The following is a 13,009-nucleotide window of genomic DNA, read 5'->3' as shown; positions in this document are numbered from 1 at the left end:
TTTTTTCCAAGCATCATCAAGATTATATGGTTGCAAAATACACACGTAAGTTATGGCGACGGACCAGAGTAAGCATCACGTGGAGCAGCTCAGCGTTCAGTTCAAGTGCACGATCATTTGCCACTGCGATTCCAGTGAGGGGCCAGGCGTGTTCGTTGACCATTTTCCCGATTTTTGTCAAGCTGACCGTAAGGCATAACTTAACAGTTTTCTTCTGAAGCTTATCATCGAACACCGAAGCAACTGCTTCTGGGATCGCTTTTATTTCATAGCAACTACTCAACACTTGTCCTGTGCGGTGCTTCGCGCGGTGAGATCCAATTCAAAAAGCTGCAAATCGATGGATATGCGCTTCAAAGATGCCTTTCTAGTAAAGTGTGAGTCTGTAATCAGCGTGCTGTCCCCACTCGACACAAGACGCAGGTGAAACCAGTGGCATGGGCAGCTTTCACTTGAAGGCCTTCTCCTGAGGCGCCGCAGCAAAAAAAGGCTGTACGCCTTGATAGGCCTCCAAAAATATCGAGAACCAGCACCAAATAATTCTGTATTGCTCTTGCTCCTTGATGACAAGAGGGGTCGGACGAAGCTGAGTGTACCTGGGGGAAACTGAGCCGGATAAAATCTCGGGCATTAAGTAGGATTGCGGCCTGCAAATTTGAAGCCCCTGCATGCCACGCTGCTTATGAGAAGGACAGAAAATCTGTATGAAAGCAGAACTGTTGCCAAATCTTGAGCTGCACGCCTTTAGTTTGTCGAGCCTTTCGATCCTTCTTTCGATCCTTTTTCTTCCGTGAAGATGCTGACCGGCAGGTACTCACCTTCAGACGCTGCTGTCCCCTCTTCTGCGCCCTTCCCGCTTTTTAGAAACGGAAGAGAAGGTGGGACCGCTGATGTTGAGCGCCCAACAGGCCGGTCGGTGTTGCTTGAGTCGCCGTTATTTCGGCATGCGCCTTCGGAGTCTAGGACGCTGCATAGTGGTGCACACACTTTCCTGTCGACGAAGGCGTTAATTTTGCTTGAAGCTTTGCTCCTTACATTCGTTGTTTTTCAGTGCTTCCGCTGGTTAACAGAAGGCGCAGGACGCGTAGTGAGACGCGTAGCTGATGGAAGAGAATTTTTGCAGCCATGCGGTCCCCATCACAGCTCAAGCAGGGGCATTTCGGCAACGAACAGTGAGGGAAGAGGCACGAACGTTGCAGCTGGGAACAGTCAAGTTGCGGGGGCCCCTTCCGCGAGATCCGCGACCTCTAACCCTACAGACACAGCTCAATTCCCTGGAAGGCAGAGTGGCGGGGTTTACATGCGTCCGCGTGAGGGTGACGAAGTGGATGCTTCCCAACAGCAGGAAGGGGCTGCTGCGGGTGTGCAGCAAGCCGACGCCCCCGCTTCGATGCCGGGTCCTAGACTGCGCACGGGGTTGACACCTTGGTATAGAAGGGACCAATACCACAACCTCCACACAGTTCAGCCATCTGCGTTCAACCTTTCTGAAGATGACGAGGCTCTCACGGAAGCCTTAAAGAATTTAGTGGACCTGGCACGTATGATGGAAACTATTATTGAAGTCTTAGATACTGAAGACGCTATTCGTGTTTGCGCAGCAGTGCTAGAGCTTGCGTCTGTTGAATTGTCATGCATGAGTGTGCTTATTCACACAAGTCAAGCACACATGACTAACGCAGCTATTCAGGCATTCTTACAAAGCAGTGACCTTGAGGAATGGCTGCAGGGTGAATGCATTCGTGGATGTCTCAGTGCGGCTGCACACCACCATTTTTCATTGGCGCGGACGCTCCTCTCAGCACAGCTCCTGCCGCCCCCCCGTCTTGGTTCCACTGAGGAGGAGGCAGAAGTGCAATTGTTGGTTCTCGTTAGTGGAACGAAAGCCTCAGCAACTTTGGCCTATCTCTTGGCTAGCTCCTTGGTTCAAAGCACTGGCGGCGGACGCCGCAGACCGCCTCGTCCTCTTGTGGATACCTGTGTAGCTACTCTAGAAAGATTAGTGTCAGCCCGGGTGGAGCACGTAATGACGTGTCCCGTGACCTCATATCGGCTCCTTATGTACCATTCGTCAATAACGAATAATTCTGATCCGTTCACGACCGAGTACCCTGTTGGCCAACCGCTGGTATTGCTGAGTTCCGCAGAAGCACATCGAAGCATTGACATAATATTTTCGAGTGCCGCCGGATATTTCATGCAAGCTCAACTCCAGGGTGATTCCATTCCCCAGTAACCTTCAGAAATTGCTGCGACGTTGGAAATTATCTACCCTCGAAGTGCGCAGGAAAAACTCAGTGCAGCCGGTTGGGGATAAACGAAAACGCAACGTAAAAACTAAAGCAGGCAGGCTGGTCACGCGTTGCCCGGGTTGGCCACACATTGCGCAGGCTGGCCAGATATTAACCTGCACTGACAGTTACGGTGTTGCGTGGAATGGGAATGCGCTAGGTGCGCCAACGACAACTGCGTCAGTAGCTGCAGTGCCTTCGTAGGGACGCAGAGCGGCATTTTCCTGATTCCAGCACCCTGGCCTTTGTAGTCTTTCTGTCGGCCGATCCAGTTCCACGTATGCGCAAACTTGTTTTCTTCCGTGTTCGGTGTTTGCGCAGCTCGCGTTTTCTCTACTTTTAGGACCCGCAACAGATCCACAGCAGTATTGTCAAGCTGGCGTGTGGTTCTGTCGGTAACCGCCTGCTGCTTGTTTCATTTTAATGCGTAACCGCTCTTCGTACGGCGAATTTCGAGAGTGCGTCAGTGCAACTCTATCACTTCTATGCAAAATTCTGTTGTGGGCGTAGATTTTGACCTACTCATTCGTATCTGTGGCGATGCAAATTCCTGGAGATATCTTGAGAAGAAACTCATGCATGTGAGTTGGTGTGTTTTTGTCTGCATGTGTACATCTATCTGAAAACACAACGAAATACCCATTCCAATTTACGCAAAATAAAACAACTCCCGTCAGCAGTGGCATCGTACGCGGACTCCGTTAGTCACCCACAGCGCTGTCCGTCTACGATACCAACGCTGCCACGATGTGCGCTGTGCGCTGCTTCCACGGCGCCAGCTACTCCCAGCCTCCACTGCATCAGCTACCTCCAACTGTTGGCTTGCATTGTTGCCACCGCAGCTCCAGACAACAAAGTGTCTAGTAGCTGCGTCAGCAGCAACAAGCACTAACCCAAGTGTTTCTGGCTGTCGCTACAGTGACAGCGCCGAACACGATTTCAGTTATTTGTGTACGTCGCCGCACAGCAGCACCGAACACCACTCCAATCCAAATCAGGCGCACCAACACACCTTCCGTTATTTCATGCGCGGCAAACTCCTGAGCCACAAAAGAAATGTACATTTTAAAGTTCAGGGTAAAAGCTAGAACAGCAATGTTCGGCATCGACGGGAACTCAAAACAAGCAAGTACCCGAAAATCCAAGGAGAGTACAGGCAGCAGCAGCAAGGTCCAGGGTTTCACAGGCGTCCAGGGTTTCACAGGCTGACCTTCCCCTTGAGTCTGTGAGAGTTGGGTATTTCTCATCGAAATACTTTTGAAAGGCTCCATATTCCCAGGCCCGCTCGACCCGCCTCGCCATCAGTTTCATGTTCCTGCCTGTCCAATGGATATACTTCTGCAGGTGAAGGCTTAAACGCTTCTTCGAGCTGTCAGCTGGCTGCCGCGTTTCATAGAACATCCTAAGACGCAGGAGTAGGTGCAAGGCAGAAATTAAATGAAAGGGATCATCTCTTGTGGGCCTCACAAAGTAGAACTCACAATATATACAAAATATAAGCACACCCACTCTCGTGAGGCTGCACATACAGCAAAGCAGCCAAGGTGAGATTTCAGTCCAACGGGTGTGGAAGCTTGCGTGTTCACGAACTCTCCAAATTACGAGCGTATTTTAACTCTCTTTTAAGCATCCGTCAAGTGCGCAGAGGCCCACTCACACATGCTTTCCAGCCCTAGGATCATGCTTTCTCAGCGCGATTCTTGTATTTTTTTTGCTGGGAGATTTGTGGGTCATATAGAAGAAGTTGGACAGCGCGGCGCTCTTCAGCTGTACAAGCAAACGTTTACTTCGACTACGGAGAAGGCAGGGGGAGAGGAAAAACATTGTATAATGGGATCAAGGTGACGTTGAACAAAGGACTGTATGGTGGTATTGGGTCCGTAAGCCAAACCCCAAAATTAGTACAAACAGCAGACAGAGCCGAGTCGAGGTTTGCAAACAAGCTGTTAGAGACAGTCAGGGCAGGTCATGTAGCCTGCATAGCCAAGACAACAATATATATGTTAACTGAACAAATCAACGGCTAAAGATGAAGGAATTGAATAGAAATGACAGACCGCCCAGCGCACCACCGTTGGCAAGGAACAACGGCGCAAGCCCTCCCCATGTTACAACTTCGCCTGTCCTTCCACTACTGCAGATTGCTAAATATTGCTTAAAAGCATCAATTTTGAAACAAGTGCTTTTCGGTTTATTGTATGAGCAGAAAGAGGGATATCCAGTCCCAGCAGCGCATGCGCAGTGGTTACACTTGATCTATTCATTTCAGCTCCGGCGTCTGAAATTGGTTATGTAATGCTTCTCAAATTAAATTGGTTGGATTTTGTTCCTCAGTATCTCTGCCTAAAGAACCTTCGCGCCTCCCGTACAGAGAAAGGGCTCCTGAGTGCCTCGCGAGCACTGAACTTCCGTGGCTCCTAGCTATCGAGATGGTTTTCTAAGTTAGCCTGGTTGGTCTGTAGCGACATTAGAAGTTGGGCCAATTCGTACTAGGCGAAGCATTTTCAAAGCCCACCTGGTGCGCTCACAGCACCTGTTGAGCGATATAGTGGATACTGCGCACGTCCTCTCAGAAGTTAGGTTGGCCTTTTGGGAAGTGGTGCTTCCGTATCTATGTGCCATCTGAGGAAGTTTCAAGCACCGAAGGTTCTTTGCAGACTTCCTTGTGACGAGGTGCCTAATAGGACTCAGGTCCTGGCTGAACACACATGGCGATCCCTGCAGTATGGCGACTGCGTTGATACCTGCAGAGTCGTAGTGGACCTAAACATGAGTGCACCATGTCTATCAGAATGATGACATTAAGGGCACCGCATCGATGCTGGCGTTAGCTCCAGCCCCAAGATTAGGGTATTTACAGACACTTGTAATTTACACATGCTATCCAAATAAATGCCCTGATTCGCTATTAGTAGGAAATTTCTGCGCTCGTTCCGCGTGCTGACATCTTATAGGCCACCAGCTAGTTACCCTGGCTGGAGAGCTGCGAGCCCGATTGTAGTGCCTGCGCACTACAGACAGAGTTTGCGGGCTCGAGAATACCTGTGAACGGTGTAGAGATGCTGGCAATGATACCAAGAATTGTGCTACTTCTCCGAAGCAACAAGAAAAGCACAATAAAGTGCTCACGAGTAGCCTTCGGATATTTAGGAGGACTGGACAGCGGTAGCATCAAAGGCGCCAAAAAATAGTCATAAGGGGCGAACATCCTAAGCTCAAGGGGCATCAGAAGATGCCACTGTTTGAACGCTGTCGGCTGAGGGACACGTAAGTCCTTTCTAGCGGGAAACAGAAGATCCTGCTACAAGATACAGGGAACGCCCGCTGGGTTGAAGCCAACAAATGAATCTAAATTGTGTTGTGTGTAGAGGCACCGAGGTAGCGTCTAGAAACGGGCTAGGTAGCTGCTCCAAGTGCTAACAGCGTGAACAGCCAGGATTCTGATAACAAGGGTGGACTTGTGTGTAGAGGCAGCGAGATAGCTACTGCAAGTACTGAACGTAAAAAGCCATGATTCTGATGACAAGGGCTGAACTCATGACGCCTTAAGCGCTTGAGGAGCAAGCGCCACCCTGAACTGGTGGTCTGAGCAGCTGAATACGGAAGCGGCGGCTCTATGTCAGGCCTCATTCGGCAGTCCAAATATGATAGCAAAATTTGCATTTAAAATACTGGAGCATAGATGTAAAGGGCTTCTCGCCATGAGGGCTTCGTGCAGTTTCATTAGTTTAACTGAGGTTGAGCGGGTGAGCCAGTAGCTGCGCCGTTCGCACAAGGCGAATCCATTCACTGCATACAATGGACAGCGACTCTATACTGACGGCGAAGTGACAGGGATCAGTATGTGGTGAGTAGGAGAATGCTTACTGCGGTGTCTTCTCTAGAACCTATTTCGTGTGGCTGCGTCATGGGGCTAGATTGACCTAATGTGTAGTGCACAGGCACTGCAATAGGGCTTGCTGGTGAGCTATAAAAGATTGCTAGCCGGTGACATACAACAGGTCATAACACGGAACGAGGACAGGACCCTCTTACTAGGATCGAGGTAAGCCAATTTGTCGGCGAATTAGCTTGTACACACTTGACGTGCATGTAAATACCAGGAGATTGGTGCTGACGATATCGCCGGCACCCGTGCAGGCCTTCTATGTAGTGCCCAGGCACTACAATAGGGCTTGCTGGTGACCTATAGAAGATAGCTAGCTAGCGACGTACAAGGGGTCGCAACACTGGAGGAGGACAGGACCCTCCTACTAGGATCAAAGTAAGGCAATTTGTCTGCGAATTAATATGCATACGCCAGAGGTGTATTGCACAGCGCCTAGTGCTGCGACTACGCCGCTACCTGCCCCTCGAGCAGGGCCTACAAACGGCACCTAACGTAGGCCCATTTCCTGGAAACTATAGCTTATTTTATCGAAATACAATAATTCAAGTTTTTCAAAATCTGTCTGTTCGATTCGTCCCACTCTGGGAGCTCGCCTCCTAGGCCCTATGGGGAGGAGGCCTGCACTGGTGCCGGCGCTATCGCCAGCCCCAGTCTCCACACATTTTCCACACATTTTACGTATGCATATTAATTCATGGACAATTTGTCTTACGAAGGTCCTGTCGTCCTCCAGTGTTGCGACCCCTTGTAGGTCGCTAGCTAGCTATCATCTATAGATCACTAGCAAGTCCCATTGTAGTGCCTGTGCACTACAAGAGGTGCCTGAAAATGCGTGGAGACTGGGGCTGGCGATAGCGCCGGCTTCCCCCTCACAGGGCCTAGGAGGCGAGCACCCCGAGTGGGGAGAATCGAACGACAACAGATTTTGGAAACTTAAGAATAACTGTATTTTGATATATATAAGCTACTATTTCAAGGAAATGGGCCAAAGTTAGGTGCTGTTCATAGGCCCTGCTCGAGGGGCAGGTAGCAGCGTAGTGGCAGCCGTGGGCGCTGTGCACTACATTTGGGGGGATATCCGTTCTTTCCGGACTTAGAAGTAAAAATACTATGTTTTAATAACTCATGCCTAGAAATCTTCGCTCGGTAAGGGATGCATATCCGCAAGGGACGCGTTATCGGCCCCACACCGCAGGAGACTTCTACAATGTCAGTCAACAAAATGCCGAGCGGGATGCCAGCCCCTCATCACAATGCGACACCGAAGCCCACCGTGGCAGAGCGGCCGCATGGGCACAAGGAGGCGCCCCCGCAGGAGATGCCTATGACCAATGTTATGCCAGGGGACAGTCCCTTCGTCACGTGGGACCAATTCTAGTCCGCTATGAGTGTGATAAGAACTGTTATAGGGGGGACCGTGGAATCCGGCGCAACATTTCCCATACTACCAGGAGACGGCAGCACTATGCAGGCCTTTCTGCTGCGCATCGAGCGCCGGTACACCTAGATGGGATTGGAACAGCGCGAGTGCGGAAATGCACTTATAGACCCTTGTGGGCCCGGCTCTAACGTATTGGATGTATCTACGGAGAACTATCGACCTAAGCGACTGGGCGACAGTACAGCGCAGGCTTTTGGAGCGGTTTGACAAAACAATGCAGCAGAGTCAATTGTTAACGAAGTTGGCTGAAGTACGGTGGAATGGTAACCCGAAGGAATACACGGACCGGTTTGCGGCTGTAGCGGAGCGTGGTTTGGATGTCGCCACCGACGAACTCGGTGACTACTACTGCACCGGGCTACCGACGGACCTTCACCTCCTAATCACCAATAACGGGCAGGTGAAGTATCAGTCGTGGGAGCAAGCGGCGACAGCCCCAGCACGCCTCTACGAACCCAAGCAGAGCGTGCCATAGCTCCGAGAAAGGACCAGTCGAGCCATTAGGAATGCTATCCAAGCTAATGGACCCCGTGGGCGCCAGGAAATTGAGAATCGCCCTATGGGAGCCCACGCGAACTGCTTTGAGTCTCAGGGTCGCGGAAGTACGGCACGTGTCTGCCCCAGCAAAGGGAAACGTACCAGACGTCCGGGGGAAATATGCAAGAAGTGTGGCGGTGTGAGACACTATGCTCGGGATTGTCCTACGTATGAACGAGGCCGGCCCGAGCTGGTGGACAAGACCAGTAGGGCGCCCACCCGTCCTAGCAGTGAGACGACGGAACGATTAAACGTGCGGGCCTAGGCGTGGTTGGAGACGAGCGTTCTAGGCCGCGTAGCCATGGCAAAGGGATGATGTGTGCGGTAGCGACAGGCCCTAATGCCATTCCAGTCTCCCTTGAGTGGGGAAACCAACTCCTTCGTACAGCGGAAAGAACTAATACGAGCGATGGGCACGCGGAAAAGACTCAGCCGCTTTCGGAAACGCGGTGGGAGTCTGGGTCAGCGTCGATCCTGAGTGAAGAGACTCCGGACGCGACGACGGATAGCAGCAGGAAGTCTGCAGAGGCAACAGAAGACGGCTATAGGTCAGACACGACAGAGATTGTGCCACACTCGTGGAGGGAGACTTGCACGAAAGGGCCTTGCGACCAAGGGGAAGCGCTGTGTTGTGCCGGTGCGACGGCGGTACTTCGCGTTGAGCTCGCAGAGACTCCTTGTGAGGCTCTCTTGGACACTGGGGCTTCGAGAAGTTTCATTAGTCCTAAAACAGTCGAACGACTGCAGCTGAAAGTGCGGAGACTTCCAAAAGAACATAGGTTCACCGTCGCTACAGGTGCACAACTACGCATTGATCGGGTTGTGACGGGATTGACGCTGTGGTGAGGACATGCACGCTTTTCCGCGGACTTTTTAGTGGGAACCGTTCCCTATGACTTAGTCTTGGGTTTGGATTGGCTGACGGAACACAAGGTGGCCTGGTATTTTCAGTCTGACAAACTTCGAACCTATGTGAATGGCCAGTGGTGCGAGTTACCGGTCGTTCGGACTGGTGCAGCAACGCTGCAAGATGACAGTCCCACTGTAGTCCACCCAAGGACCCCAGCGGAGCAAGCATATGAGATATTGGCCAAACAAGTGGCGGGTATGTCATCCGAGGAAGCAGCTATATTCCTACGCCCGCCTCCAAGGAGGTATAAGTCCCACGCGAAGACTAAGGCGAAGGCGCGGATAACGTCGCTCGTTCGTCAGGCGGCGGCTGACACAAAGGATCTGAGGGCTCCATTGCACGGTTTGCAGTTCATACTGGCTTTGCCCGAAGCCGGTTCGGCAGTGCCCCTAAGCTGTCGGATGAATGGCAAGGCGCGCTTTGTTGCGCGTTCATTGGGAATCAACCCACGTTCTCCGGCCGGCGTAGTCCTTTGGCCTCAACCTCCTCGGTGGCAGCGGAGAGTGACGAGGAGTCTCGCTGGTCTATTGCAAAACTCGAGCACACTCGTCCGACGAATGGATAAATTCGACAGAGGCGCAGGCTGTTCCACGTGAGATTATCCAGGTGTTGCAGGAATATCGAGCGGTCTTCCCCGATAAATTACCTAAAGGATTACCGCCGAAGCGCCCTCATGATCACCATATCCTATTGGTGCCTGGAAAACTTCCAGGAAAATCTGCGATATACCGTATGACCCCAGGTCCGCTCACATTCCACAAACAGGAAATAGCTAAATTATCGGACATTGGTTGGATTGGACCTATTCACCTCTTTGCTCTCCTACGAAAATGGTAGACAAACGTGATGATGGCTCCGGGGAGCGGAATGTGCATATGGTTGTTAACCACCACAGGCTCTAAATGCCCTTACGATAGCCCCTGACTTACCACTACCTCCCATTCAAACCATTCTGGAGAAGCTGGGAGGCGCCAAGTATGCTTCCACTTTCTACCTTGAAGCAGGATTCCATCAAATACGTATAGCTAAGGAAGACCGTTGGAAGACGGCTTTCCGTTCCGTTGTCGGGCTTTTCGAGTACCAAGTAATACCCTTTGGCCTTAAGGGTGCTCCAGCTACGTTCCAGGCCAACATTAATGTACAACCTTTATTGGGGCAGGGCGCTGTTGCGTACCTAGATGATGTACTTATCTATAATCCCGATCTTTCTGGGCACTTTTCCTTCCTGCGACAAGCCCTAAGTATTTTTCTTAGACATTAATTCGACCCAAAATTCCGCAAATGCAAGTTTGCAAGGCAATCAATTACATATTTGGGTTATACCATTTCTGCTACGGGGATAAAACGTGCAGAAGACAAAATTGAAGCCATACGGCATTGGCCCGAGGTGCTGGAGAATGAGACGCAGGTGCGCCAGTTCCTCGGTACCATAAATTACTGTCGTATGTTCATGGACCGGACTATGCAGACGTCGCCCGGCCGCTAGTTGATCTTACGCGTAAAGACGTTAGTTTCAAATAGACAGTACTTCACATGTAAGCGGTGCGGCAGCTTAAACAGCGCTTAATCGACTTCACTACGTTACAAGTCCCCGACACCACGAAACCCTTCGAGGTATACACGGACGCCATGTGATCGGAGCAGTTCTGGAACAAGACGGCAAGCCCATCGGCTTCCTCAGCCAAGTCATGAACCCCACACAACAGAGATATGCGAACTACGATCATGAACTCTTGGGGTTGGTCACGGCCCTGGACAAGTGGTCTCATCTGCTCCGTGTTTCCAAGGTAACGGTGTACACAGATTTCCAAGCTCTCACCCATCTCCAACGCCTCCAAGCATCGAAGCCTTTGCGCGGACGCACCGCCCGCTGGTTAGACTTCCTCGCCGACTTCCGGGATTTGCACATCACCTATGTTCAAGGAGCGCGAAATCAAGTCCCTTGTCTCGCCTTCCCGGTCTCTTTAACACCTGCTCGCACGACACATCATCAACACCCCTGATGCTTGCAGTAGCACAAACGCGCGCGGCTCCTCGCACTCGTGGTCGGCCTGCCAGCTACAGGGAGCTGGCCGGAATTCGTTCGCGACGACCCAGACGACGCAGCCTGCCGTCCGTACCTTCACCCTCGCCGCCGGAACCCAATCCAGAGGTGGAACTCCCTACCCCTACAACGAAGACACCAGCTGACACTCCTGATGTGCGCCAATGGCCGCAAGCTTACTCGAAGTGTCCCGTTTTTCGCGCTCCCTACAAAGCCGCAGCAGACCAACCAAGAGAAGCTGTGCAAATAGAGTTTCGTAATCGCCAATTCACCTTCCGCTACGTGGAGCCTTGCCTGCACATCCGCGTTCATGGACTGTGGCGCATCTGCGTACCACAATTCCCTGAGTTCCTTACTCAAGTTCTGCATTCACATCACGACCATATCACAGCCGGCCATCGAGGCCAGAAAAAGACCTTTGCGGCTCTCAGCAAGCACTACTACTGACCAGGAATGCGCGCCTACACTACTGCTTATGCTGAATCATGCACTCACTGTTGAGCGTCAAAGTCCCTTAACCAGAAACCTGCAGGCTTTCTTCAACAGCTACTCATCCCTTCTCGCCGATGGGCGCACGTGAGTCTTGACTTTATCATAGATCTTCCCCTTACAACAACAGGGCACGATCCGATTCTCGTGATGGCCGACTCCCTCAGCAAGATGGCTCATTTCGTTCCTGCAAAGAAGTCATTCACAGCAGCAGACACCGTCGAGCTTCTCGCAGACCGTCTTATCCGCTATCACGGTTTTCCAGAGGTGCTTATATCGGACCGCGACCCCCGCTTTCAGTCGGATCTCTGGCAACAACTCTGTAGTCGCTTTAACATCAAGCGCGCCATGTCCTCGTCCTACCATCCGCAAAGCGACGGTCAAACTGAACGAGCTAACCGCACACTGGAGCAGATGCTTCGTACCTACATCCAATCTGACGAACGCGAGTGGGAGCGTTTGCTTCCGGCCTTGGAACTTGCTTACAACACAACAAGTCATTCCTCCACCGAGCTCTCTCTCTTCGAGGTCATGATTGGCGAGCATCCGTTGACTGCTGCGAACCTTGATATCGTCGGCGCGTTAGCTCCTACGCTCACTCCAATGATGACTAAGTTTTTCCGGCAGCTCTGCGATAGAGCACAGAGTCACATCCTGAAGGCAAAATGGCAGCCGAAGTACTAGGCAGACACAAAGCGCCGAGCCGGGGAATATGCAGTGGGAGACAAGGTCTGGCTCAGTAGCAAGCACTTACCGCCTTTCAACCGCTGCCCTAAGTTCGAGCCCCGCTACTGCGGACCCCTTCTAGTCATCGAACGCATAGGGACCGTCGGTTACCGTCTCGTTCTGCCTCCCACCTATGAATGCCACAACGATTTCCTCGTTTCGCAGCTAGTTCCCCACCGTCCCTGCCCTCCCGACTTGGTTCTCCCGGAAGCCGATGCCGCCTGGCCTACTATCCGCGATGCAGCAGGCAATCCAACAGAGGAGTATGAATTCGATTATATTATGGACCAGCGCGGCTCGAGAGATGAAGCCCAGTACCTTATGAAGTGGCGCGGGACCCCTGAAGATCAAGCCACATGGGAGCCCGCTCACCACCTTACAGGCTGCCCGGCTTTGCTTCGCGCTTGGGGCCGTTGCCAACGAAGACGTCTTCAGGCTCGAAACAATCTTGGTCCTTCCGAGGCGTAGAGGTTTGGGCCTGTCACCTTCTGCCGCCTGCAGGACGGGCAACCTTCAACGAGGAGGGGTGAGGGAGAGCTGCGCACCGCATGCGCTCACGGCGTCAGCTTCAGAAGAGAACAGAGATTGAAAGAGTAAAAATAATGTGTTTTGGGTAGGTCTGTTCAGTCCGCCAAGGAGGGGAGTTGTAGTGCACAGGCGCTACAATAGGGCTTGCTAGTGG

The 13,009-nt window shown here is 51.9% G+C and overlaps 3 protein-coding genes across 3 annotated transcripts; 2 read left to right on the top strand and 1 right to left on the bottom strand.

The window, feature by feature from the left end:
- Positions 1–796: 796 nt before the first annotated feature.
- ENH_00026440 (hypothetical protein, conserved) lies at positions 797–2,236 on the top strand (the record flags this gene model as incomplete). The annotated part of the gene is made up of 1 exon (XM_013577985.1): positions 797–2,236. The coding sequence occupies one exon, from the start codon at positions 797–799 to the stop codon at positions 2,234–2,236; it is 1,440 nt and encodes a 479-aa protein (XP_013433439.1).
- A 1,073-nt stretch (positions 2,237–3,309) lies between these two features.
- Positions 3,310–4,115, bottom strand: ENH_00026430 (ribosomal protein L33, putative; the record flags this gene model as incomplete). Its single annotated transcript, XM_013577984.1, has 3 exons — positions 3,310–3,331; positions 3,502–3,693; positions 3,949–4,115. 3 exons carry the CDS (start codon positions 4,113–4,115, stop codon positions 3,310–3,312), a joined length of 381 nt encoding a protein of 126 aa, XP_013433438.1.
- A 3,720-nt stretch (positions 4,116–7,835) lies between these two features.
- ENH_00026420 (OSJNBa0017P10.9 protein, related) lies at positions 7,836–12,285 on the top strand (the record flags this gene model as incomplete). The annotated part of the gene is made up of 7 exons (XM_013577983.1): positions 7,836–8,021; positions 8,214–8,364; positions 8,493–8,837; positions 9,036–9,312; positions 9,675–9,798; positions 9,964–10,174; positions 11,711–12,285. 7 exons carry the CDS (start codon positions 7,836–7,838, stop codon positions 12,283–12,285), a joined length of 1,869 nt encoding a protein of 622 aa, XP_013433437.1.
- Between the last annotated feature and the right edge of the window lie 724 nt (positions 12,286–13,009).

The sequence above is a fragment of the Eimeria necatrix genome, genomic scaffold (assembly GCF_000499385.1).
Source record: "Eimeria necatrix Houghton genomic scaffold, Enh_scaff1, whole genome shotgun sequence".
In the NCBI taxonomy this organism is placed as follows: domain Eukaryota; phylum Apicomplexa; class Conoidasida; order Eucoccidiorida; family Eimeriidae; genus Eimeria; species Eimeria necatrix.
This window is presented reverse-complemented; position numbering and strand designations above follow the sequence as displayed.